This window comes from Pyrus communis, chromosome 17 (assembly GCF_963583255.1).
Source record: "Pyrus communis chromosome 17, drPyrComm1.1, whole genome shotgun sequence".
In the NCBI taxonomy this organism is placed as follows: Eukaryota; Viridiplantae; Streptophyta; class Magnoliopsida; order Rosales; family Rosaceae; genus Pyrus; species Pyrus communis.
The window spans coordinates 17,606,497-17,633,017 of NC_084819.1; the positions used below are offsets into that span (position 1 = coordinate 17,606,497).

Genomic DNA, 26,521 nt, shown 5'->3' on the forward strand with positions numbered 1-26,521 from the left:
GTGTAAACATGTTGAAATTTCTATATATTCAAATGATTTATTTAACTGCTTTCTAAAAAAGTACTTAGGTGTGCTTCTACAACCGTGCTTAATTGTAAGTTTTTATGTCAAATGTGGTCACTCGTTAGAAACGTTATCGATTGTCAAAAAGCACGTTTAAAGAAGTCTTGCATCAAATCCAAAAGAACCAAGACACAACGTAAGAATATTATATGCCTATTTGTCAGTTGAAATCAAGAACGCTACGTATTCTTTTGCTACATTTATGTATATATGGATACAGAAAATTACAATTACGAAAGAAGAAATTAACACAAAACTTCGTTGCACTCCATAATTACTACTTGGGTTCGATTTTCGCTGAAACAATGTGTCCACCGCTATAATCAAGGGAGCCGGTGCTGTCATTGAATTCCTTTTTCGGCAAGCCATCGTTGTAGGGATGTTTCGGAGCACCTTTTGATGCTGCAAACGCTGTGGCTGATGAAGATGCTGATGTTGAGTTTGTGTTCATCCCATCGTTCTGCAAAATGGTTTCGATAGCCTTCACAACTTCACTCATCATGGGACGATCTGCAGCTGATTCTTCGACACATTGCATGGCCAGCTCCAAGAACCTCCCAAACCCAATAAGAGTTCCTGAGTTTCGAATGTTTCGATCTATTAACTCCCTCAAACCGTAATGCTCTTCGTCATTCTTGTCCATCACCAACTGTACCTCGCGGACAATGTATTTTCCCTTCTCGATTGGATGCCTAGCAGTTATCAGTTCAAGCATAACGACTCCAAAGCTGTATACATCGCTCTTCTCGGTCAATTGTTGAGTCATGTAGTACTCAGGATCCAGATAGCCCTGAAAGTGTAGACGGTAACTTACAATACAAGAAATGTTCAAACTGGAAAACACGATTTTCCTCCTTAGTGCTTACCCTAGCAGAGTACATTTTAGGTAGTTATAAATGATAACATTCGAAATGCTTAATTGTAAACTTACCATTGTTCCCTTGACCTGAGTCGAGACATGTCCTTTTCCGCTGTCATTGACGAGCTTCGACAGGCCAAAATCTGCAACCTTCGCTGTTAAATGTTCATCTAATAGAATATTGGTGGACTTCACATCTCTGTGAATTATAGGAGGATTTGCAAGCTCATGTAGGTAAGCCAGTCCTCTTGCCGAGCCAAGAGTGATTCGGAGTCTCCTCTTCCAATCGAGATGAATACCAGATCGCCCTGCAACTCATATGAAAAGAAAGCTTATCATTACGTGTTAAATCGATGGTACTAAATGAAACACATAAAACTAAAAATATGAATTAGTGAGAAGTAAAATCTAGAACTGACCTGACAAGCTTTCCCTAAGTGTTCCATTAGGCATAAACTCGTAAACCAGCATCTGCTCTCCTTGTTCGAAACAGAATCCCAAAAGACCAACGACATTTTTGTGATGAACGCGAGAGAGCAACTCGACTTCAGTCTTGAACTCGAGGCCTCCCTGCATGGATCCTTGCTGAGCTCTTTTGATTGCTATCACTTGTCCATCAGAAAGCATGGCCCTGTAAACCTATGGATAGCCAACCAAAAAGTATAGAAAAAAAATCTTTTAAATTCAATCACAATTTCATAGCTGTTACTGAATGAGTTGAATATATAACCTTCCCGTAGCTGCCAGATCCGATCTCATTACTGTCAGAGAAATTATTGGTGCACCTCTTAAGCTCTTCATACGAAAACCATCTTGCTCCCTTTAACTGTGGTGCACCGCCACTATCATTTCCGCTTGGTGCCCAAGAAGCTGGAAGATAGAGGAGAGTAGTGAATATAAGCTGACCAGTACCTAGTATTAATGATAGAATTTCAGTCTAAAAATCATCCACAACAGGAATGGTTACTCACCGAAAGGTCTGCTTAAACCAATGGCTCTTTCCGCACGTTTCTTTTGCCTAATGGCGTAAATTCCTACTACCACGAGGCCCACAACAAGAACGAGACAACTCACTAATATCCCGACAGTGATCATAGAGCTTTTATGCGTGTCTGAAACAATTCGGGTTTTTTACTGTCAGTTTAATTGATCTTCTAATGCAGGGAAAGTGTATATGAACACTGTGATTTAAAATTACCTGGGAAATTATATGGAGCTGCAATAAAATTGAAGGGTCCAAATTTCTCTGGTGGCTTCTGAATCTGATGGCTCATATTTAATCCAATCCTGATAATCTCTGACCTATTAAAATATGTTCCTGTTGGTGGAAAGAGAGCCACATGTACTTTAAGATGGTCGTCGTTGTCGAAGTAAGGGTTCTTAAGTGAAACTGAATGGGGAGTGAGGTTAAGTTTCTCCCATAGGATCGTTTCTAGGGATTTAAACAGAGTCACATCTGTCAAATCCCTGAAAGGGGGCGCTAGGAAATCCAGTGTTCCTTCAAAAGGATATCCACATTTACAACTCCGAGGGCTTGGCTGTTGATCCCCGGGGCATGTAATGGATGCACAATTCGTGCTAGTAGCATACGGTTTTGTATTTGATTGTGGAGGCTGACAGAACGAATGCGAGCTATATTTGTTGCACAATGGGTTCTCAACAAGTCTGCAATATATAAAAGTCACAACTAAGAATGATTGTCCCATGAAAATACAGAGCATCATAGAAAATTAAGATCGAGGCCCGTGAACTGTCTTACATTAATGTATTTTTGTACTCATAACCCAGAGTTATTTCCTCAATCTTATTGTTCTGCAGATCAACAAGCGTCAGTTGCGGACTGATGTTATCACCCATGTTCAATGTGCCGTTAAACGCATTGTTTTTCAGTTTCCTGTCGAGTCACAGAAAAGATGAATGACCAGTTTATTGAAATCGCAGCAAGTAGATGAATTATTCCGTTATTCTCCTTATACTTACACTTGCTGCAATGACGGTATTCTGAACATCCCCCGTGGCAGAGTCCCTTGAAGCGCTACATTTTCTAAAACGCTGGCATCATAACAGTAAATAATTTCAAAATGATATCACAATAAAGTTTTCACTGTCCTTTTCCAAGACTCATCAATATATACCAAGACATTTTCATGTAACCACCATCGGACTTACATAGTGATGACCGATGGCAAGGTTGAGATCCAAAGCGGAGCTTCTGATGGATGAAACGAGTTGTTACTAAGGTCTCTGAAGCAAAATCATTAGGATTTATCAGTACAACAAAAGAAAACCCCGGAAAACTGAAACTGCAAATGACAGCTCCACGCCATGTACTCACACATAATTGAGGGCATTCAATCCAGTTAGGTTGGGTAAAGCGCCGTCCAAATTGTTGTGCGCGAAATTTCTGCAAGAGAATATAAAAACCGTGTAAAAGCTGATTAACCATCACTAAGATCATGGTAAAAGCACACCAAAGTATTTTCTTGGAGAGTTTGTACTCACAATTCACTGAGATACATTAGGTTGGAGATATTTGAGGAGACTGGTCCCGTCAGAGCATTTCTATCAAGCCGACTGTTGCAGAAAAGAACGGTTTTAGTCTAATAAGTGTCAAGAAGCAGATGCACTTAAATGTGGAAGAAAAAGAAAAATTAAGATGGCTTTTCACTCACAGAACCTCGAGAGTCTGAATGGAAAATATTGTTGATGGAATAGCCCCAGTGAATCTATTTCCATCAAACAATCTGCAAATAAAGAATGACAAGCAGTTTAAGCATAGAACATAAACTGATAGACAGACAAATTCGATACTGATTGTTCGTATCAACTTACACATGGATCAGTTTCATCTTGGAGCTGAAAAGTGTGGGTGGAATGGTACCTGAAAGCTGGTTGTGGTTCAAATGGCTGCAAATTCATATAATCTGTTCAATGTTTATGCAATAAGCAGTGGCATAATCCTCACTAGAATTTCATTTTCTTTTAATACTCACAAATGTTGAGCCGTAAACAGTTGGTCTAAGCCGGGGGTAGTGCCGCTTGAAACTGGGAGAGGTCCAGTCAACTGATTGTGTGCCAGGTCCAGCCAATAGAGGTTGGAGAGATTACCCAAAGAAGCAGGTATACTGCCGGTGAAGCTATTCGTATTCAAAGCCCTGAGAAAAACCAAAGTTATATAAACTTGGGAAAGAAAAACATCATATTGGTTTGCACCAACAGTAGGAATAATGAGTCCAATTCTTACAAGAAGCTTAGCTCTCCAAGTTTCCCCAACTCACTTGGAATAGTTCCACTGAAGCTGCAACCAGCTAGGACCCTAAAAGATGGAAACAGTCTCGTATAATTATCCGATACAAAAACTCATGTTCCATAAAGTTGAAAAGGTGCAGACGTGAAAAATAGCTTGGTGAATTGTTCTTACAGGATGTTTAGATTGCTCAGATCCCCTAATCGCGGAGAGAGAGAACCGGTGAGGCCTTTGTTGAATGAAAGAACCCTGCAATGTTAACGTTTCAGCTTTGTTACAAAAAGAATTCCATCCCGACTCTCATGAAATGGTACAACTCTCTTAGTTACACTTAATAATTCAGAGCACCCTAGAATTGGCATGATGCTCTGGTCGTCAAACTTCTTGGGCGATCGCACACTTATAATTTTTTGTTGAACAGGCTGAGGCAAAAATGGCAATTAAAAGGAGGCATGCAGCTTATTGCCATTGATCATGATTTTTATATTGTTAAATTTGATTTGGAAGAGGATAATTGCGGGTCAGTATTTGACGATTCAAAAATGGAGACCAGGATTTGTGCCTGCAACAGAGGTTATTACATTACTCGTATGGCTGTATGGGTTAGGATACTGGGTGTTCCAATTGAGTATTTTAATGTTTCGGCAATGAGGAAGATAGGTAGTGTGCTGGGAAAACTGTTGAAGATTGATGTAAACACCAGCTCTCAATACAGGGGCAAATTTGCTAGAATTTGTGCTGAGATTGATGTGACTAAGCCTCTTGAAGGGTTTATTCAAATTAATAAGGGATGGTACCATTTGGAGTACCCGGGTATGCCAGAAATTTGCTTCAGATGTGGTCGCTATGGGCATAAGAGGGAGAGCTTTCCTTGGAGCATTGATTGTTAGACCCCACCCCCAAATATTTGTAATTTCTTTTGTTCCCCTATAGATTATGAAAGTTACACCTTGGTCCCCTATCTTCACCCAATCAAAATCCCCTTTTCAGATTTTCTAAACCTCTCCACCCCTTTCTGCTTGCCACGTGGCAAGCACTCACCCACTTCCTCTCTCTCCCTCTCTCTTCTCCCCGAGCTCTCTCACTTTCACTCTCTATCTCACTCTCAACTCACTCTATCTCTCTCTCGGACTTTCCTCCCTCTCCCTTCCTGGCGACATACCTACACCACCATCATACCCAGAGAACCCAGACGTCACCACCACGTTCGTGTGGACCTCCTCCCTCCATCCCTCGTCTCTGTGAAGCTCCGGGGCACCCAGAAGACACCCGACCTAGGTCCTGCGAGCTCGTGGGTTTCGAGCTAAGATCCAACCACCTTCGGCCACCCCCTGGCAAGAAACCAACCTAGGTTTTCGAGCCTAGAACCTTTGGGCTGGGCTTCCAAGCCTAAGGCCTGTGAAACCTAAACCCCCGAGCCCAAAACCTTAAGGCAGCCCAACCCAGCAACCCATTTAGTTAAACCCTATAATCCTGGGATGGGCTTTCAAGCCCATACCCGTTTGTACAACCCAGGGCTTCCAGCCCGTTAACCCCATGTTGTTCTTCTCCCCTTTAATTCTCCTTCAGTCCAAAAATTTCTGGGAATCATAGCTTTCTCGTACGACAACGGAATAACGCACGGTCGAAGTCTATGTATTTGTAGCGAAGCCCTCTTCAATTTGATACCATACCCATACCCATATGCTGGAACCAAGCGAGCCCATATGTTGAAGCCTAGAAGCTTTGACGGTTTTCGTAGTTTTTCTGCTGATTCTGGCTAACCTCGCCGAAGATAAGTCTCGACCTAAGAGAAAAAAATACTCCTATCTTCATGCACTTCCAGGATATGTAAGTGGATCTTCCGAATTTCAAGTTTCATTTTCGAACAAGTTTGATATTTATGTGTTTAACTTGAATTTTTGGTGTTCTTGTTGAGGAGTTATGGTGGTAACATTGATTTAAGAGCTTAGTAGCTAAATGGTAGATTGATGAACGACTTTGGAGGGCAGGACAAAAACAAGAAATGGTACATACTTTAATTGTTTGTAGTCTTTGGCTAAAAGAGGAAGAATTAAGCATGATATGGGTAAACTAACACATAGAAATAGAAGTTAAATATGATTCCTGGATAGTTTGGGATTGTCCTGATTATAAATTGGATTAAAGGAGTATGAGTATAACATTGCAGAAAACTTGTTCATTTTGCAGAAAGAAACTATGTTTCAAGTATCCTACTTTGGCTCTTGATTTCTATGTTCTTGTGAGTTCCTTTTGATCTAATATTGTGTATTTTGAAATTAGACATGTCCCGATCAAAACCCATCTGATTTCACTAAATTCATTTGAATTTTGATTGATCAAAATTATGTCCAAAGTTGAGTCACATGGCTGCCAGACAGCAGCAGAAAACTGGATTTCCAGTTTCAAGACTCCATTTTCTTTTTGGCATAACTTCCAATTTAGAGCTCTGTTTTCGACAATCTTTATATGCCTTTAAAGTACAGAACACAAGCTTCAAAACCCATATAATATTACATGATTTGGTTTAGTTTTGAATGCTCCAAGGGGAGCCTAAACTTGGTCCAATAGTGCTGCTTTTCTGCAGATTTTGTGGAGAGATGTTGTTCTAGATGCATAATGACAAACTACGAATGGCTTGATCCCTTCATAGGATACGTAGGTATTCTAACAAGACGGTTAGATGCAGCCATAAAAATAACCCAAATTTAATATTGTGCTGGATTTCTTTTAACGAAAGAAATTTGTTATGGTTAATAGTGTAGAGATTAACCATGACTTTATTTTGGCCTATCACTGGATTTAGCTTCCAAATAAGAAGTTTGGGTCATTACAACAGTGGTATCAGAGCGAACGATCCTACTTTCAAATTGTTTTATCCTTAAGCTCTTATTGATGTGAATTATGATATGCATTGTGATTACATTGTTTCAAAAAAATTTTGAATGAAGTGGCTCTCATGTGATATGTGGTGCAACTCCGTTCTGATTATGGAGTCCAGTTGGTGGAAATTATTATTGCATTGTGGTTGCATATTTCATAATTGCTAGGAATAAGTGAGTTACATATATGTATAATGGATACTCACGTGTGTTATTGTGAGCGCAAGTTCCTGTAGATTGTAAATGCAGGTTCCCTAGATGATTTTGATGACCTGAGAGTGAAAGGAACTGGGAGGTTCCCCTGGGTTTCGATCCCCTGAACCTTCAGAGGGTGTTATACGGACGGGCTACTCCTGCAGGATAGTCTATGTGGTATAACCGTTGGAAATGGACACTCATAGATTGAGAGTTACTAGGAGTGAGGGGCACCGCGCGCTGCCTTGGGTTTCGATCCCCTAAACCTCTGGAAGCCTACATGGTCAGACTTGTACCGTATCCTGTGGGGAGGGCACTTAGTTCTGGGGTGTAGGATTAAATGGACACTTTCGTGTTGTTGTGGTCAAATTGAAGTGAGGGTAATCGGCCGCGGGACTGGTCATCAGGTTGGATTATGTTGGCACACGAGTTCTGAGAAGGAATCGTGGTGATAGCTGTGTATAGCCAATGATGGTAAGTGGTATACCAATGATTATGATTATTATGCTAGTATTTATCTAACCGATGGTAGATGTGGTTTGATAATCTAGTATTTATTTAGCCCATGAGGATTGCGGCTTGGTGTTTGATATTTACTTTGCCAATGTATATGGCTAAAATTTCTTATATTTATTATGCCAATGATGTGGCTGGGAATTTGAGAATATGGGTGAGAATCACGATGAGTTATTCGTTGATTTATTTATTTTGAGCTTGAATAAAATTGTAGACTGAGGTTATGATTTTATTCACTATCAAAGGAGTGGTGGGTGTAATCCTAATTCCTTTTCATAACTTGATGGTAGAAATCTTGAGTACGAGATTTGTTTTAATGGGGGTTGAATGTAATACCCTGAAAATTTAAAATATATGATTATGTGGAGTAAATCAAGAATAAATGATTTATGGTTGTAAAAATTTGATTAGAGGAATTTTAGAATTTTGTTTCCGGGATTTATTATAATTTACGTCGAAAAATTTATCGATAAGTGGAAAAGACGAAAATGCCATGTCGTGCTAAACGAGATTTTCATAGACTTATTTGATTCTTTCATATATTTTTTCTACTATTCTTGGCATATTTAGATATTACATGTTACTATGAGCACGTAAGCGCAAACGGATTGGAGTTTCGAACGAGAAAATTACAAATTTTCTAAATAAAATGACATTTTAGTAAATTCAACTAGAACTTTCTGGAAGCTAATGACTTCCTTTTTCTTCTTCCTTGCGTGAAAAACCAGCAGTTTGGGGGGCGGCTGATGTGTTCTTCTCCCCTTTAATTCTCCTTCACTCCAAAAATTTCTGGGAATCATAGCTTTCTCGTACGGCAACGAAATCACGCACAGTCGAAGTCTATGTATTTGTAGCGAAACCCTCTTCAATTTGATACCAAAGCCATATGTTGGAACCAAGCGTGCCCATATGTTGAAGCCTAGAAGCTTCGACGGTTTTCGTCGTTTTTCCGCCGATTCCAGCTAACCTCGCAGGAGATAGGTCTCGACCCAAGAGAGAAAAATACTCTCTCTTCATGCACTTCTAGGATATGTAAGTGGATCTTCCAAATTTCAAGTTTCATTTTCGAACAAGTTTGATATTTATGTGTTTAACTTGAATTTCTGGTGTTCTTGTTGAGGAGTTATAGTGGTAACATTGATTTAAGAGCTTAGTAGCTAAGTGGTAGATTGATGAACGACTTTGGAGGGCATGACAAAAACAAGAAATGGTACATACCTTAATTTTATTGAATTGTTTGTAGTCTTTGTCTAAAAGAGGAAGAATTAAGCATGATATGGGTAAGCTAACACATAGAAATAGAAGTTAAATATGATTCCTGGATAGTTTGGGATTGCCCTAGAATTGTAAATTGGATTAAAGGAGTATGGGTTTAACATTGCAGAAAACTTGTTCATTTTGCAAAAAGAAACTATGTTTCAAGTAGCCTACTTTGGCTCTTGATTTCTATGTCCTCGTGAGTTCCTTTTGATCTAATATTGTGTGTTTTGAAATTAGACATGTCTATGATCAAAACCCATTTGATTTCACTAAATTCTGTTGAATTTTGATTGATCAAAATTATTTCCAAAGTTGAGTCACAGGGCCGCCAGACGAGCAGAAAACTGGATTTCTAGTTTCAAGACTCCATTTTCTTTTTGGCATCACTTCCGATTTAGAGCTCTGTTTTCTACAAACTTTATATGCCTTTAAAGTACATAACACAAGCTTCAAAACCCATATAATATTACACGATTTGGTTTAGTTTTGAATGCTCCAAGGGGAGCCTAAACTTGGTCCAATAGTGTTGTTTTTCTGCAGATTGTGGAGAGATGTTGTTCTAGAAGCATAACGATGAACTACGAATGGCTTGATCCCTTCACAGGGTATGTAGGTAGTCTAACAAGACGGTTAGATGCAGCCATAAAAATAACCCAAATTTAATATTGTGCTGAATTTCTTTTAACGAAAGAAATTTGTTATGGTTAATAGTGTAGAGATTAACCATGACTATATTTTGGCCTATCACTGGATTTAGCTTCCAAATAAGAATTTTGGGTCGTTACAACTGATACCACTAGTTAGCACACTATATACGAGATATGTTTTGAAAAGGTTTTATGGCATGCTAGGGTCTATTGAAAGGAAAATTTGGGTGGCTAGGAAGAAGGAAACTGGTGATCGGGATGCACTTGCTGAAATCTCTAACTTTGGTGGTAAGCCAAATGCTCATTCCCGACTGAGCACTGATCATTTGGGGCAGCTAAGACAACCTTTGGTGAGAAGGTCAAGTTCTAGTTCGATTAGTAATGTTGAGGGTCAGCCGTTCAAATTTAATTTTAATGCCTTCAAGACTGATATGTACTATGGTTCAAATATGTCGAAAGGAACATGTATTTTTGGTCACCAATCATCCAATGCAAGTGGCAGCGGTGTTGAGTGAGCTGCGTGTGATCTGAATCCAGGTGAAGAGATGATGAATACTGATCATGCTATTCCAGGTTCAATTATTCAGTGATCTCGTTCATCCGAGGATTCTTATTCAGCTAAGTCTGATGAGATGTGTGCCCCCCATGTGGAGGCAACCCTTATGGGTTGCTAGGCTTTATGCCTTGGTTTTATTTATCTCCTCCAGCTTTATGATGAACATTGTAGTACGGAACTCTAGAGGTGCTGGTTGCACCAAGTTTAAAGATAATGTTGCAGATTTAATTAATATTCACCAAATGGAGAATTTGGTTATTTGTGAGCCCATGATTAGTGGTCAGAAAGCTGTTTTAGTAGTGAAATCTCTTGGTTTTCCGTGCTTGGAGATTGTGGATGTTGTTGGCTTCTCTGGTGGTTTGTGGATGTTGTGGAAGGATTCTAGATTAAAGGTGGAAGTTATCGGTACCATTGACCAAGCTATTTCTGTTGTTGTGAGAGGCGTTGGTCAGAACCATTAGATTTTCACTGCTGTCTATGCTAGCCCTTGTGCTACTAAAAGAGAGAGATTGTGGGATTATTTGGATTTTGTAGCCGATTGTCATCAATTGCCTTGGTTAATTGTTGGGGATTTCAATGACATGTTGTGTGTGGAAGATAAACTTGGTGGTGCTCCATTATGCAGATTAAAAGGCTTCAAATCCTAGGTGGATATGAATTATATGATTGATTTGGGTTTTATTGGTCCTAAATTTACTTGGACTAATAAAATTTTTTTAGAAAGAATTGATCGAGGGATTTGTAATATGAGTTGGAGGAGCCTTTTCTCTGAAGCTTATGTTCACCATCTCCCGCGAACCAAGTCAGATCACCACCCAATTAAGATATGCTTAAATTCTCATCATTCATTTTCTCCCAAGCATCATCCTTTTCGTTTTGAAGCTATGTGGTTGTGGCATGAAAATTTCAATGAGTTTGTTGATGGTTATTGGAGTAATGGTGGAGGTTCGGTTGTTAATAAAACTTGTGCTCTTGTTGAACCGCTTAAGAAGTGGAATATTCAAGTGCAGACTTCTAGCAAGAATTGATGGGATTCAAAAAGCTTTGTGTCGTGGGCCTAATAAATTTCTTTTTAAATTGGAGAATGAGTTGATTTCTGAATATAATGTAGTTTTGAATGAGGAGGCTATATTTTGGCATCAAAAGTCTCGGTTGAGGTGGCTTCAAGAAGGTGATCGTAATACAAACTTTTTCATCTCACTACTATTGTAAAGAGGAGAAGAAATAGAATTGAGGGGCTCATTAACAATCAAGGTGCTTGGATATCGGAGTCTTCTGATCTGAAAAAGTTGGCCGTGGAGTACTTTCAAACTATTTTTTCCCATGGGCAAAAGTCTAAGCAAATGGAATCTTTTCCTAATCTTTTTCCTGATATACATGATGATGATCATGAAGCTCTTATCAAAGATATCGATATGGTTGAAGTCAAGGAAAGCCTCTTTAATATTGGAGGCCTTAAAGCTCCAGGTATTGATGGTTTTCCTGCTTGCTTTTATCAAAGTCAGTGGAATATATGTGCTAATGATATCTTTGAAATGGTATGGAATGCTTTTCACCCAAGGAGATTGCCTGCGGGGTTAAACAGTATGCTGATAACTTTGGTCCCTAAAATTGATAATCCTCAAAAGATGTTGAATTTTAGACCTATTAGTCTTTGTTGCGCTCTTTATAAAGTGCTCTCTAAAATCATTGTTGCTAGAATCAGACCTCTTTTGCCTCATCTGATTAGTCCTAATCAGGGTAGTTTTGTTCCTGGCATACAAATTTCTGACAATATCCTTATTGCTCAAGAAATTCTTCGCAAGTTCAGAATGTCAAAAGGCCAAAAAGGATTTTTCGCCTGGAAAATTGATCTGTCTAAGGCTTATGACAGACTTAATTGGAAGTTTATTGAGTACGTACTGAATGAGGTTGGGTTGCCTTCGAATTTGGTTCAACTTATGATGGAATGTGTATCCACCGTTAAGTACCAAATTTGTTTCAATGGTGAATTAACAGATTGTTTTACTCCTCAAAACGGTATTCGGCAAGGGGATCATTTGTTCCCTTATTTGTTTGTGCTATGTATTGAGAAACTCTCTCATTTAATTTCTGCAACTGTGAACAGAGGAAGGTGGAAACCTGTTAAGGCTTCTCAATCTGGACATGGGGTCTCTCATCTCTTTTTGGCTGATGATTTAATTTTGTTTTCTGAAGCTACTCCAAAGCAAGCAAGATTAATGAAAAGGTTCCTTGAAATTTTTTGCAAAGCTTCTGGTCAAGCTGTTAACTTTGAAAAATCTGTTATTTATTGTTCTCCAAACACATCCAGGGATGTTGTTAATCGTATTAGTGCAATTTGTGGTTCTCCTATCTCTGAGAGTCTTGGGAATTATTTAGGAATGCCTCTAATTCATACTAGAGTTTCAAAGGCTACTTATTCGGGCATTATTGATGAAGTTCAGAAGAGGTTGGCAACTTGGAAGAGCAAGGTATTGTCCATGGCTGGAAGAATTACCTTAATTCAAGCTGTTACCTCGTCCATACCAGTTAAGCCATGCAAACGACCAAGCTTCCTGCTAGTGTGTGTGAAGAGTTAGACAAGCTGAACAGGGATTTTTTGTGGGGGGATACCGATCAAAAGAAAAAAGTTCATTTGTGCCAATGGAGTATGGTTTGTAGACCTAAAAGTAAGGGTGGTTTGGGGATAAAGAGAGCTTGATGTTGCTAATATCTCCAATATTGAGTGTGCTGTCTCTGAGTTTTTAAGTAACGGTTGGTGGGATCTTGAAAAACTCAGAGATGTGTTGCCATAAGATATGGTTCAAAAAGTTATATGTCGGCCTGCTGGTACTACTGGTGCAGGTATGGATAAAATTATTTGGAGATGTGTTTCTAATGGAGTTTTCACCGTTAAGTCAGCTCATAATCTTTGCTTTGATGGAGAGGATTTGCCTGATTCTTGTTGGGATTTTATTTGGAAAATTAATGTTCCACCTAAGCTAAAAGTTTTTCTTTGGTTGATGAGTAAAGGGAGATTGCATTCTAATGAGCAGCGAGTTAAAAGACAAATAACGTCTGATTCTTCTTGTATGACTTGTTGTGGACCAATTGAATCCATTGCTTATATTTTTTAAAGATTGTTCCAGGGCTATGTGTATTTGGGAAAGTATAGGAATTCCAAGCCAACTGAGGAATGCCCAAACTCTTGAGTTTAAGGCTTGGCTGCTGGCAAATCTGAAAGTAAGTTCAAAATGGACCAATAAGGGTGTTTGGTGTACTCTTTTCCTTTTTATTTGCTGGTATATTTGGAAATGGAGAAACAAGCAGATTTTCTTTTGTTAATGTGTCATGCCTATGGATCCGAAAGCAATCATCGTGAGAGATGTGCCTGAATGGTTGAAGGCTTGTGTGAAGTCTTCTGTTAATCCTGTCAAGAGGCAAATTTCACTCTCTTGGGATCATCCTGATGTAGGTTGGTGTAAGTTAAATGTGGATGGATCTAGAAGGACAAATTCTAGTCGAATTGGGGTTGGTGGCGTACTAAGACATCATAATGGCAACTGGTTAGGTGGCTTTGCTGTGAATTTGGGACAAGGGCAAGTTTGTGATGCTGAATTATGGAGTTTATACTTTGGTTTACAGCTTGCTATTGATAAGGGTGCTATTGATCTTCATATTGAGATGGATTCCAAGGCTATTGGTATGTTGTTGAAGCAAACCCAAGTTGATAATTTCCATCCTTTGGAGACAATTATGCATAGCTGCAAATTAATGATGAGACAATTGAGGAGGTGTGAATTGAATCACATTTACAGAGAGAAGAATATTGTGGCAGATCAGTTGGCTAACTGTAGTTATAATTGTAGGAGTTTGAAACCCTCTTGTCCCACATTGGTCAACAGTATTTTTTCACTAACCTTTATATAGGCTTATTCCTTTATCTTAGTAATTAGAACTTGGAGCATTTGGAAATGGATTGAAAGCTTGGGCCTTATGGTTATGTGGATTAGGCTTGATGATTATACTTTAATATTAATATTAATATTAATTAATATTAATTAATCAAGACAAGGGCCTTGGGGCACTTGGGAACATTAATTTTCAGAGAGGTGTATCTCTTTGGAAAGAGTTGTATAGCTTCAGAAAGGTGTATGAAGAGGTATGAAAGAGCCTATATAACTGGAGTCCTCAGTTTCATCAAAGATCATATTTTTTTTTCTTCCCCCTTGTCTTCCATACAAAATTTCCAGAGAGTAAACACACAAAGCAATTCGTTAGAGTTCTATAATCCAGTGTGGGTTGTAGAATTAGGTAGTTGTATCCTGGTCGAGCAGACGTTGTAGAACCACAAGCACACGAGTGGGATGGAAATACTGTTCGAAGGACATAGCGTTTGCGCTTGCCTCTACCTTCAATTCATTCAAGTTAGTATCATTTTAATTTTTTTGTTACTATAACATAATTGCATTATGTATTACAAGTATTTTTGAATAATAAAATATAAGTATTTCGGTTTTATATTTCTGTTATTTTATTGTTTCTAAATTGTTCTCCAACAATAATATGGATATTGGTGTTCTTATTTTTGATGAGCCTCCCATTTGAATTAGATCAGCTCTCATTGATGATGCTGCTGGAGTCCCTCGGACTCGTTTTGCTGTTGTTTTGTAATTCTTTTTGGCAAAATAAACATGTTTTATGCATATTTTTGTAATTAGACATCAAATTTGTTGTGTGTTGCTCAGTTCATAATATACTGCAAACAATAATGCTGGTATGAAAGGATGAACAATCACACTCACAAGGATCTTAACTCAGAGAGCCCTGCAATGTCGCCTTCAATTTTCCCTTCCACGTTCATTCCTGATAATCCCCTGCACAGTGAACATCAGAAGAGGTTCGAATTCAAAATCCGATTAAGAAAGTAAGCAAGAATGCTCGTAATTACAACTATCACATCAGAATTCAAAGATGAACAACACTCACAATTCAGTCACCCTCGAACCGTTGCAAGTGATGCCTTCCCAGCGCTCCCCACATGGATCGTTTGACTTGTCCCAGCTGGGTGGAACGTTGCTCCATGTCTGCCTCAAGGATTGGAGTGCATTAGCTGGATCAACAAACTTATAAATCAATCAACTACCCTTAATAGGAACAATGAGGGTTTAGAACGAAATTTAACCAAAACTTCAAAATAATTCACATTAGACCAAAATTAAATGGACTAATTGCTAAGTACACTGTAACGACCCATTTCAGATATTATGTAACAGAAGGGCAATTTCATAATTGCACTATGGGTGGGATATTTTATTTTAAATTGGGGTTGATGATTAGTCTTAATTGGAGAGCCACTTGGGGGTCACTATTACAAATTTGTCCCCCGGCCCACTATTCCCTCTCCCCCTCTTTCTTCCCGACCCGTGACCCAACCTGAAACTAGCCCAAACCTTCGGCCTTTGTGACCCAAGCCCAAATTTGTATCAAACCCAACCTAGGTTCAACCCAATAACCTAACCCTTGGGCCATGCAATCGGCCCAAACCCAAAGCCCAATCTACTACCCATTAGCCTAGGCCCTAACCCACAAACCTCACCCTAACTCAAGTCCAAAACCTTAAACCCTAACCGGATCCAACCCAACCCGTTTGACTGACCCATTTGACCGTTGACCGTTGACCCATCAATGTTGACTTTTGGGTTGACTTTTTCGGGTTCGGTCTGAGACCCCTCCTAGACTAAATTTGACGTCCTGAATCCGTTTTCGACGTCTGTTTTCTCTAATTCAATCGTTTTAGTATAGTTTTATTAATTGGTACCCTTATGTGCTTAGGTGCAATTGTTAGTGGCATTTCCATCCATGCTTGTTTGCACAGCTCTTTGCCAACGGTGTAAGGTGAGTGGACCCTTTCCAAAATGCATGTTTTAATTGCTAGAAATGCATACATGAAAAGCATGATTTAATGGCTACGTTTTATGAAACGTTTATGAGTAAATTAGTTTCATGCTTTACGAATTACCATGCTTTATTGATTTTACGCTCTTCGTAGTATATATGATTGATGACTATATATTACGAATAGGTTTTACGATATGACATTTTAGCTACTAAAGTCCGATTAAAATAGATATATATATATATCTATAGATATTAGAAATATTATGTTAATGTCCTTATGTACTTACTTAGTGGTTATTCGAATGTTACTGCCTACGGGCAAACGATACTTATATGATTGGCTACAACCGGGTGTGGGTTGGATATATATATATATATATATATATATATATATATATATATATATATATTTGATTGGCTATGGCCGGGTGTGGGTTGGATACATATGATTGGCTTCAACCGGGCATTTAGTTGGTGCCTACAGGCAGAAGATATATGATTAGCTTCGGCGGGGCGTGTGTAGGGCCTACGGACAAATGATATTTATATTGGCTTCGGTCGAGCGTGTGTAGGGCTTACAGGCGGAAGATATTTATATTGGCTACGGCCGGGAGATGTAGTGCCTACGACCTACAGGCAAATGATCTACCTACAAGCGCGTGATGTAGAACCTTCGGATGAATGAAGAAATGTTCTATATGCCTTCGGGCGAATGAAATATTATATATATGTATATGCCTTATATATATACCACTACTAAGCACACTATATACAATATATGTTTTATGAAGGTTTTTATGGCATGCTAGGGTTTTGGAAAACCTATTATATCTTATGCTATTGAGTTTTCATAAGCTTTGGGGGTTAGTACGTTGTTGAATAACTATTTTTGTACTACTTATATATATATCAACTTGGTCCACTCATGTTTTGTTTTGCGCCCCCTCAGGACTTAGAATCAAGGCGTACAATCCTAACATTAAGGCACTCCCGCATCGGCATCTTCGAGTCCTCTCAGTGTAGGACCCATCTCTTTGTTCATTCAATTTTATATTATTCCTTTTTAGTGTCTGGAATTAGTTGTATACTCTGAACACGTTCCTCAATTGCATAAGCATTGTAATTAAATTTATAAGTTTTATTTATGTTCGTTACTTCACATCAATGTTAGTATGGCTTCGTCACCTTCGGGTATCGGACAACACGTGCCTACCTCAGGTATTTGGAGGATATCGGGGTCGGGCGTGTCAACACACGAAAGAATCTACACCAAGGATGCACAATACTGGTATCCCAAACCAATCACACTGTGCCATTCGTTTTTACTTTCCCATATAATAACAGATGATTGATTTGGAATATCATCACGGAGAATAGGAAGATGAACATGATATCACAAAAAACCTATCAAGTCAACGGATATGAAGGTAGCTTTGAAATTGTAGACCAAAAGTAGAAACTACACAAAACCCAATTTTCCCATGAATTAAGAGATCAATATATATATATATATATATATATATATATATATATATGTATGTATATATATATGTATGTATATATATATGTATGTATATATATATGTATGTATATATATATGTATGTATATATATATGTATGTATATATATATGTATGTATATATTGATATTTAAGACTATACATACCATCATCTGGGTGTGTAGAAGAAGAGATCACATGAATTCCAGAGAAGCAGAAAGCCAGAAAGAGCAGCAGCAGCCGCATGGTTGCCTCGGGAAATTTGTGTGTGAATCTGTGAGACCGATCAGCTAGTAAGCAGGAGCCAAAAAGCACATTTGTACAAAATTTTACTTCCTTGAAATGTCCAAAAAAGCACTTTTCAAACATATCTTCTTCCACTACATACCAACTACTACACCACTTAGATAGTTGGAATTTTATTTAATAAGAGTCCTACGCATGCATGTACATGCTAAATCTCCACGTTCCCACCAAGCACCAAGCAACCAAAAAAGTGCTTTTTTTGGAAGCTCTGCTTATTTCTGAGCAGTAAAGCTGGATTTCCTGAGTTGGGTTCTTTCAACTGTCTCCAAAAAAATACCCTGCAGGCTACAATATCTAGAGAGAGAGAAACTAGAGAGAAAAATGTTTAGGGCTGGCTTTTTTCAGCTTCTTTTAAACGATTAAGCCTTGTCTTAGAAGCCAAAGCAATTTGATTAAACCCACAAACCAAAATCATCTGATCTTTCCAGTTAGTCCAGAACAAAAAACAACCATCATCCTAATCACTCTCTGTCGTAGTCATAGTCCATTAGCATAGAATTAGATTAAATTAAACTAATTAAATAAAGTGATTAAATTAATTAAATAAAGTGGGAGGTTTTACCGTTTCCTCCGCCCGCCCGCGCGATTTGAGAGAAGAAAACGCAGAATACAAATACAGTGAAGGCAGCAATATGAACAAGCAAAGCAGGTTTCTTTTGAATATATGACCAAATGGGACTCTCAATTAAATTATGAAAATTTAAAGGCGACGGGCTCCTCCTCCTTCGGCTGGGACCGATTCCTGGTTTCATCCATTTTCTTGTTGAATGCAATAATGTCGTTTTCTAAGGAAATATCTAATATGTTCAGAACTAACCAAAATTAGATAACGATATATCGATCGAATAAGAACATAACAATCAAATATCGATAATCGACAATTGTAATTTAAAAAATAATCAATTTGACCACTCAAAATTAAGAGACAATACATATGGTTATTCTTCCTCCTTCAGCCATGACATGATATAATTTTGTTGTATTATTATCGGAATTGTTCATTCTTTTTATCACCGTCTAACAACTATCTCTACAAAAATTCATTCGTTTGGACCCAATTTAGTTATCCATATATGCCAGACCAATCGACAATCATGATAACAAGTAACACCCTTATTATGAACCATCAATTTGTGTGATTCATATGAATAACTAACGGATTTCTAAATCAAATAATTTTTTTAAAGATGTTCATGTGGAAGAAAAATAACTTTTTTATATGTAAAGAGTCAAACAATATATATATATATATATATAGTAATTGTTTATAGAGTCATTCTTTCTTAAGTGCATCACCCGTCTTAAATGAGAAGAACTTACATGCAATCAATTTGGTAAACTGATTGTATTCGTGTCTAGGTCGACACACTAAAATATACGAGGACGCATTATAGGCTTAAAAGATATTGAAAAAGTTATAACACTTGACCGCACATTATTAACAGAGATGCCGCCAATAACGTCCTTGCAAGCAAGTTTCTCTCGTATTTTAGAAATACATGGCATTAAAACAACATATAAGTTAAACCCTAATTTATCTGCAACTAGGAACCAGTTTTCGTAAGAAATGGATAAGAGGAGTAAGGAGTAAGGACGAACTATGGTGTATCTGTAACTAATGTCATTGCCTCCACTAGGTGGTGGTGAAGGTTGAGGCCATTTTTATGAAGGTAGGGTCTTCTTCTCCTTTTGTTTTCTTAGCATTCAAGCATATTTAATCAAAGATTAGATCCCCGTGATTGTTGAATAAAAATTTACATCTTATTCAAACAGACTATTTCTAGAGTGTGACTTTGTCTACGACAACAATAAAGCCTTATTTGATTAAGTGGAGTCGGCTATATGAATCTTAGAACGTTACTGCGCTCGGTTTTGAGTCAAGTCTTCCATTAGCTCCAAATACTCCATGTCTTTTCTTAAAGTTTCCTTCCAAGTCTTTCTCTACTCCTTTTGCCCTAAGCCTCTGTCCTATAATCGTATTTTCTAACCGGAACATCTGTATATGTCTTCGTTTCACATAATCAAACCACCTTAACTGAGACTGTCTAATAAATAAAATATCCAAATTCACTTCAACAAAGAAAATTCTTTCTTTTAGTGAGTCAAAGTCCAAATACACAAACCAAGTACAAATTGCCGTCTAACACCCACCAATAAGAACAACCCCAACAATAGGGTTTTTCGTTCACAAAGAAAATTCAAGCTAAGGGAATAAAAAACGCAACATTTTGGAAGAGATTTGGAGCTCGAACAATACATTGTCATGTATAAGGCTTTTTTCCATATATTTGAGAATGTATTATTGGACCGGAACGTCATAGTAGCTAATAGCTATGTATAAAATTGTAGGAAAATTTGAGGGTAATTGTTGTATATTCTTCTTTCGAGGAAGATTGATACAAGTACAAGATGCATGAAATCCCTCATCAAGAATGAAATCCCTATCCATAAAGAAATTACAAATTTACAATAAATATAAAAAACGTTGACTCACGCCAACACTCGTTTCATGTAAATTGTTCTCGTGACTATGAGCTTACAATAACCATACTTCTTATCCAAGTGAGGAGTGACACTTGATACTTCCCTAATATTGCAACTAAATTGATGTTTGGACAAGAGAGAGACACAAAAAAATCTACTTCCATTTGGATGGCAAAGAATCCTTTCATCCCAAACCAAACGTTGCTGGCCTACATCTGTGTCGTGAACCCCTAAACCAGTATTAGCATTGCAACTGCCAGCAATAGTGAGTTCGACACTTGAGGTTAGACATTTTTTTTCCACCCCAAACTTTATAATTTGTTAAACTTTCATATTTAGTTGATTTTTTTTTTTTGTTAATAATTTTGGAATTAGCTTTTGTATAATCTATGTTGTTTTATTTTTGCAAACATTTGATGTAAAAAAATTCAAATTCTGAACAAAAAAAATTGTTGAGAAAATTGAAATTTTAATGGATTACTGAACACATGGATGTGTATTTATAGAGTTTTGGTGTTGGATATGATTTGGTTAATAAATAATGTTATTTTGACAGTTTAATTTAAATTTGAGTCATTTGATCTTTTTATTACAGTTAAAATTGATTAAATTGAATTTGAGCCATTCAATTTAAAAAGGATATAGTTAGCTCGCAACACTAGATCAAAACTCATGAGGCACTACAACCATTGGATTCGAATGGCGGGTCAATCTGGGAACCAGTTTTCGTAAGAAATAGATAAGAGGAGTAAGGAGTAAGGATGGTCGTCTGTAACTAATGTCATTGCCTCCACTAGGTGGTGGTGACGGTTGAGGCCATTTTTATGAAGGTAGGGTCTTCTTCTCCTTTTGTTTTCTTAGCATTCAAGCATATTTAATCAAAGATTAGATCCCCATGATTGTTGAATAAAAATTTACATCTTATTCAAACAGACGATTTCTAGAGTGTGACTGTGTCTACAATAATAATAAAATCTTATTTTATTAAGTAGAGTCGGCTATATAAATCTTACAACGTCACTGCGCTCGGTTTTGCGCCAACTCTTCCATTAGCTTCAAATACTCAATGTATTTTCTTAAAAGTTTCATTCCAAGTCTTCCTCTACTGTTTTTTTACCCTAAGTCTTTATCTCATAATTGCATTTTCTAACCGGAGCATCTGTATATGCCTTCATTTCACATGATCAAATCACATTAACCGAGATTGTCTATTAAATAAAATATCCAAATTCACTACAACAAAGAAAATTCTTTCTTTTAGTGAGTCAAAGTCCAAATACACAAACCAAGTACAAATTGCCGTCTAACACCCACCAATAAGAACAACTCCAACAATAGGGTTTTTCGTTCACAAAGAAAATTCCAGCTAAGGGAATAAAAAACGCAACATTTTGGAAGAGATTTGGAGCTCGAACAGTGAAAAGTATTTAACTTTGTGATTGAAACTTGGAGTTTGATTCTCCCCTTTTCTACGTCTACGTTGTTCACACACGTAAATAAGTAGCAAAGGCCATCAACCATGAACAATCATTGTACGTATGTATCATATCTAATTTTTTTATTTTATTTTTTATAATGGGACTAGCTAGTGGCTTCACCACTATAGTCCATCTTTCGAAAGCAGACTCATAAAGGCATTTCAGACTCTCATTGGCTACCGTCTTATGATTTACCAATGCTAGGAATCGAACCCATAAAATGCCGTGTGGAATACGGATTTGGAATTCATCCACAACCACTAGGCACCTCTAGTGGTTGTAACGTATCTAATATTGATTTGACCTAATTGCCTTACACTGAATTGAGATAGTTTGAGACTAAACATTTAACTGTAGTTAAGTTGAAGGCAATATGACAAACAGTTGCGACTCATTTAGTTAAGGGTACCACTCTTGCTTTCAAGGTCTAAGATTCTATTATTGATTTGTAAAAACAAAACAAAAAACATGTAACATCGAGACAACGTGAGAGCCTGAAAGACGTCGCCCCCAAAATGAGTCTCAGATTCATCCGTAAGGCTTCGAGACTTTAGGTCTATGCCTAATGCTTTGTAGTGCTAAAATTTTAAGTCTACGACCAATGACAGAGACTGCAACAGAGATATTGGTGACTAAGTCGTACATATACTACAGTAATATTTGATTAAGGTCTTATGTCCAACGATCAAAATCACAATTAACTCAGGGAAAGGGATCCTTTCGGATGGGTTTGTAGTGCAGCTGCGGTTGAGATTTGTAAGCGGTGAGCGTGGGAGAAGCCGCGATTTGAAGAGAAATTGCGAAAATGGATTTGTTGGTTTGAGGTTGTTTGCGATGATTGTGAGCAACAAAGGAGATAAAGCGGCATGAAGCGGTGAGCAAGAGCAAGAGGGGGGAGTAGGCAAGAAGTGGTAAAATGGCAAAGTTGAAAAAATCGGAAATGGTTTTAATATATACTAACAACGGTTTTAGTATATACTAGCAACGGTGCTTGCACAATGCTGCAAGTTTTAAAACTGTATAAAATATGTATAAAGTTCTAAATACATACAATATGCAATACTATTTACATGTAAGAATCTATTTAAAACCATATGGATTGGCGGTTCTATTGCCATTGTTCTAATATTTACATCTTTTACAAATTGAACTCCTAACTGTCCTTAACCGTACAAATTTTTTTGTATGTAATTTTATTTACATACAAAAAATAATATTTGATGTGCATCTACATACTATTTACACACAAAAATTTGGTAGATAGTCCCTATTGATATGCTCATGAAATATGCAGATAATCAACCTATTTTACCCAATCATAACCAAACTGTGCAGTTGCAGTTGACTTTAAGTAACGAAATACCTGAAGTCGAAGATAAACCTGGTGAATGTAGAAATCTTCAAGCCCTAAACAGAGTGACCCTGCTTTTTGCAACAAAACAATACTTTTATTACAGAAAATTACAGGAAAAACTTTTAAAACTGGAAATAAAATTAAGTCAAATGATTTGGGTACCAGAATTTTCCTTGACCATGCACAAATAAAATTTAAATTTAAAAAAAAAAAAAAAAAAAAAAAAGAGGCAATCTCAAATACACAGAGATCGAAAATTCATTAAACAATTTATTAAGCATATATAGGTTCACCCAACAGATAATCTTATTCAATCACACCATTTTAATTTATCAAATTGATTATTTAATACTGTCATGCTAAACAATTGTTCTGACAATACCCTCTCATCCCAATAAGATAAACCAAAAATTCTTCAATCTCATGCATGTCCATTTCAGTTCTTAAAACCGCCAAAAGAAAAAATTAAAGTTTCTTTCTTACCGAAATCCACCAATTTGAATCAAATCCACCAAAGAAGCATACATGTTCTTTCCTTGAATTATACAAATATTTAAGAATCAAATAAAGACTAAAATTCAAAATTCTTTCTCCCCTTAAACAAAATTCTATACATGCATTTAATAATCTTAATTTCCTGGAAGCAAGTTGGATAATGTGTAAACGTAGACATTATAATGCTCAGAAAATAGGCCACCCAATTCCATTCATTTAATATCCCTTTGGTGTCATTGAGATAAGAGATGTCGTTTCTAGTCTATCTCTTTCTATTTCTATATATATATGGAAAGTTAAAAAATCATCATATAATAATCCAGAAATCGCAATAGAAAAGAAAAAAGGGAGGTTTGTGATGATTTTAAAATCTTTTATACTAGGTAATCTAGTATCCTTATGCATGAAGATAATCAATTCAGTCGTTGTGGTCGGACACTCTTTTACAGCGATAAACGGTAAGCTTAAGAAATTAAATTACCATTTCACTCGAGAAGTATAAAGTTCGAAAAGGGTAAGTAAATAGACACACAAAGATATATATCTTTGATGCACAGTCCACCCTGGTCGGCAATGGATGTACATCACCTGCAAAGCCTAGCAAATTTTCGTAATGGGGCTGGAAAATTGAAGTTTAAATAGTAAGTTAACAACTTAAAACACTAACTGGGATTGTAGCATAGCTTGTAATTTCTGCAATATATATAATGACAAAAAGGATTAAATTCTAGAGAAGCACTTGAAAAAAACAAAAAATTTAGTGAATAAAAAAGCCATTAGCAACCCCCATGGTTGTTGTTAAGATACATATATTTACAGACATAAACTTTATCTCACCTCAAAGAGAACGGCAAACAACCACACTCAATTGCCAGATGAAAAGAAATTGAACAAATTAGGATTCGGTTGGTAACAAATTGAAATGGGTTGAATATTATAACAAAATGATTAAAGAAAACACATAATTTATGTCCTTTGAGGGAAATCAAATTACCTAACTCAAATTTGTTGGAAATCAAAGGCTTTAACCTCGTATTGGAAATCAAAGCAGAAATATGTAAAAGAGCGGTGACATACCTGTGGAACTCTTGAGCATGGAAAGGCTCTGGTTTCTTGCAAAACAACGGAAAATAAACCTGCCAGAAAACTCAACAATAGATTGGTTAAAAAACACTTTAAAATACTCTTTGTACCACTTGGTGATGATAAACACTATTTGTTTCTGGAAGAAATTAAGCATCCAAAAAATAAATAAATAACAAATCAACTTTACATAAAAATTTATATTACCCGCCCCAAATCAACTGGAGAACTCATAATAGAATTTCTACCTTCCAATTTATCGTAACCTTTTCCATCTTAGAGCATTCACAAGAACCAATCAAAACCTTATGATCTTTGATAACGGAACAAAACAGTTGTACTTGTCCTAATTCGAAAGGAAGTGTCTATTGGTTACTATAGTGTTTATTCCTCAAGCTCCTGAACTAAAAAGTCTAAAACACATCCTGAAGAACTCTTAGACGTGTTAGATTAATTCAAAATCCAGTTATTGGATCTAGCCAACGCCTAAACATAGAGAAAGAAAAATCAAAACCTGTTAATTGCATGTGACTCGTTAATTTGTTGTGATGAATTAAAATGTACAGTACTCGGATACTTCAGAGCTTATTTTGCATTATTGCTGTATTTTCCCATAGTTTTAACACTTTTTAGAGGACCACGCCAACACTTAAAAGTTCTTAGATGACCCGGGTGGATGAGGAAGTTGATGAATACCGTATGTAAATTCTTTCCGGCCCCTTACACATTAATAGTTAAGACTTTCCAGCATCACAACTCTTAAATAGATAAACAAATTCCTAGCAGAATTTATCTCAACGATACACAATGTCTAATTTTGAAGAATTTTAACACGTAAACATTGCCCTTATCAATAAGTATCACACATTTCAGTAGCATTTGTCTGGAAGCTAAGTGATGTTTCATCTACAAGCCTATTTCCCTATAACTAACTAAGCATTGTATCAAACGAAAAGCAGCGGTACCATAAAAAACCTAACACCAGAGCAGTAGGCAACGAACCTTTGAAAGGGTTGGTGTGAAATTTTTCACGAAATCATCTACATGCTTCGAACCACCCCCCTGCAAGAAACCAAATAATCAGTAATTTATCTTCACCAATGTGTTTCTACCCATGAATTCGATTTACAAAGCTGGCTAGTATAGTTTACCCCTAACAGATTAGAAGCATTTATGATGATTTTTGTACCATATCCTCCAATCTGACACCGATTCGAAAATTCGAAAAAAGAAAAATAAAACAGATCAACACCAAGAATGTAGGATACAGAAAACAATTCCAAATTAACAAAACAAAGTTCTAGTTCTTACTGAAGGCGAATTTCCTTGTTCTGGTACATATCCTGCATATTATGAACAAAAAGAACAAATCGAGATTTGAGAGAGATCCAAAACTACCGTTGCAAAAGCAAAATCGGATCTGAGAGAAACAGATCTAGAGAGAGAGAGTGTGTGTGTGTGTAACCGGGGGGGTGAAAGCCATTGTGAAGGCCGAGAAGGAAGAGAAGAGGAACGAGCATGGAAGGAAAAACCAGACCCAACACTCCAACACTCCAATCACCAACCCCTTCCACCGCCGCTTCCCGGAATAACTACCGCCCGCAACCCCGCCCTTCACTGCTCCGCCAGCCCCTCCTAATCCGATTTCATTGCCGCGATTAAGCACCAAATCCACCACAATCAACACTAATCCTTCTCCTTCTTCTTCTTCTTCCTGC

At 37.2% G+C, this 26,521-nt stretch overlaps 1 protein-coding gene and 1 long non-coding RNA gene across 2 annotated transcripts in view; both read right to left on the reverse strand.

Annotated features, from left to right (window-relative positions):
- The window catches only part of LOC137723694 (uncharacterized), a 36,191-nt gene extending 9,858 nt beyond the window's left edge, over positions 1-26,333 (reverse strand). Inside the window, exons 1-3 of the long non-coding RNA XR_011066950.1 lie at positions 26,115-26,333; positions 25,955-26,005; positions 25,806-25,865 (exon numbers count right to left, since the gene is read on the reverse strand). This is a non-coding gene — a long non-coding RNA (uncharacterized lncRNA). The remainder of the gene's footprint in view (positions 1-25,805; positions 25,866-25,954; positions 26,006-26,114) is intronic.
- LOC137723693 (leucine-rich repeat receptor protein kinase HPCA1-like) lies at positions 28-18,578 on the reverse strand. The gene is made up of 20 exons (XM_068462888.1): positions 18,472-18,578; positions 17,771-17,877; positions 15,194-15,317; positions 15,010-15,081; positions 4,344-4,418; positions 4,167-4,238; positions 3,916-4,077; positions 3,755-3,829; positions 3,595-3,666; positions 3,425-3,496; positions 3,258-3,326; positions 3,092-3,166; positions 2,903-2,974; positions 2,682-2,816; positions 2,121-2,587; positions 1,894-2,034; positions 1,653-1,792; positions 1,342-1,561; positions 995-1,230; positions 28-853 (listed from the first exon to the last, which is right to left on the reverse strand). Exons 2-20 carry the CDS (start codon positions 17,847-17,849, stop codon positions 341-343), a joined length of 2,871 nt encoding a protein of 956 aa, XP_068318989.1. The 5' UTR covers positions 17,850-17,877; positions 18,472-18,578; the 3' UTR covers positions 28-340.
- Positions 26,334-26,521: the final 188 nt, after the last annotated feature.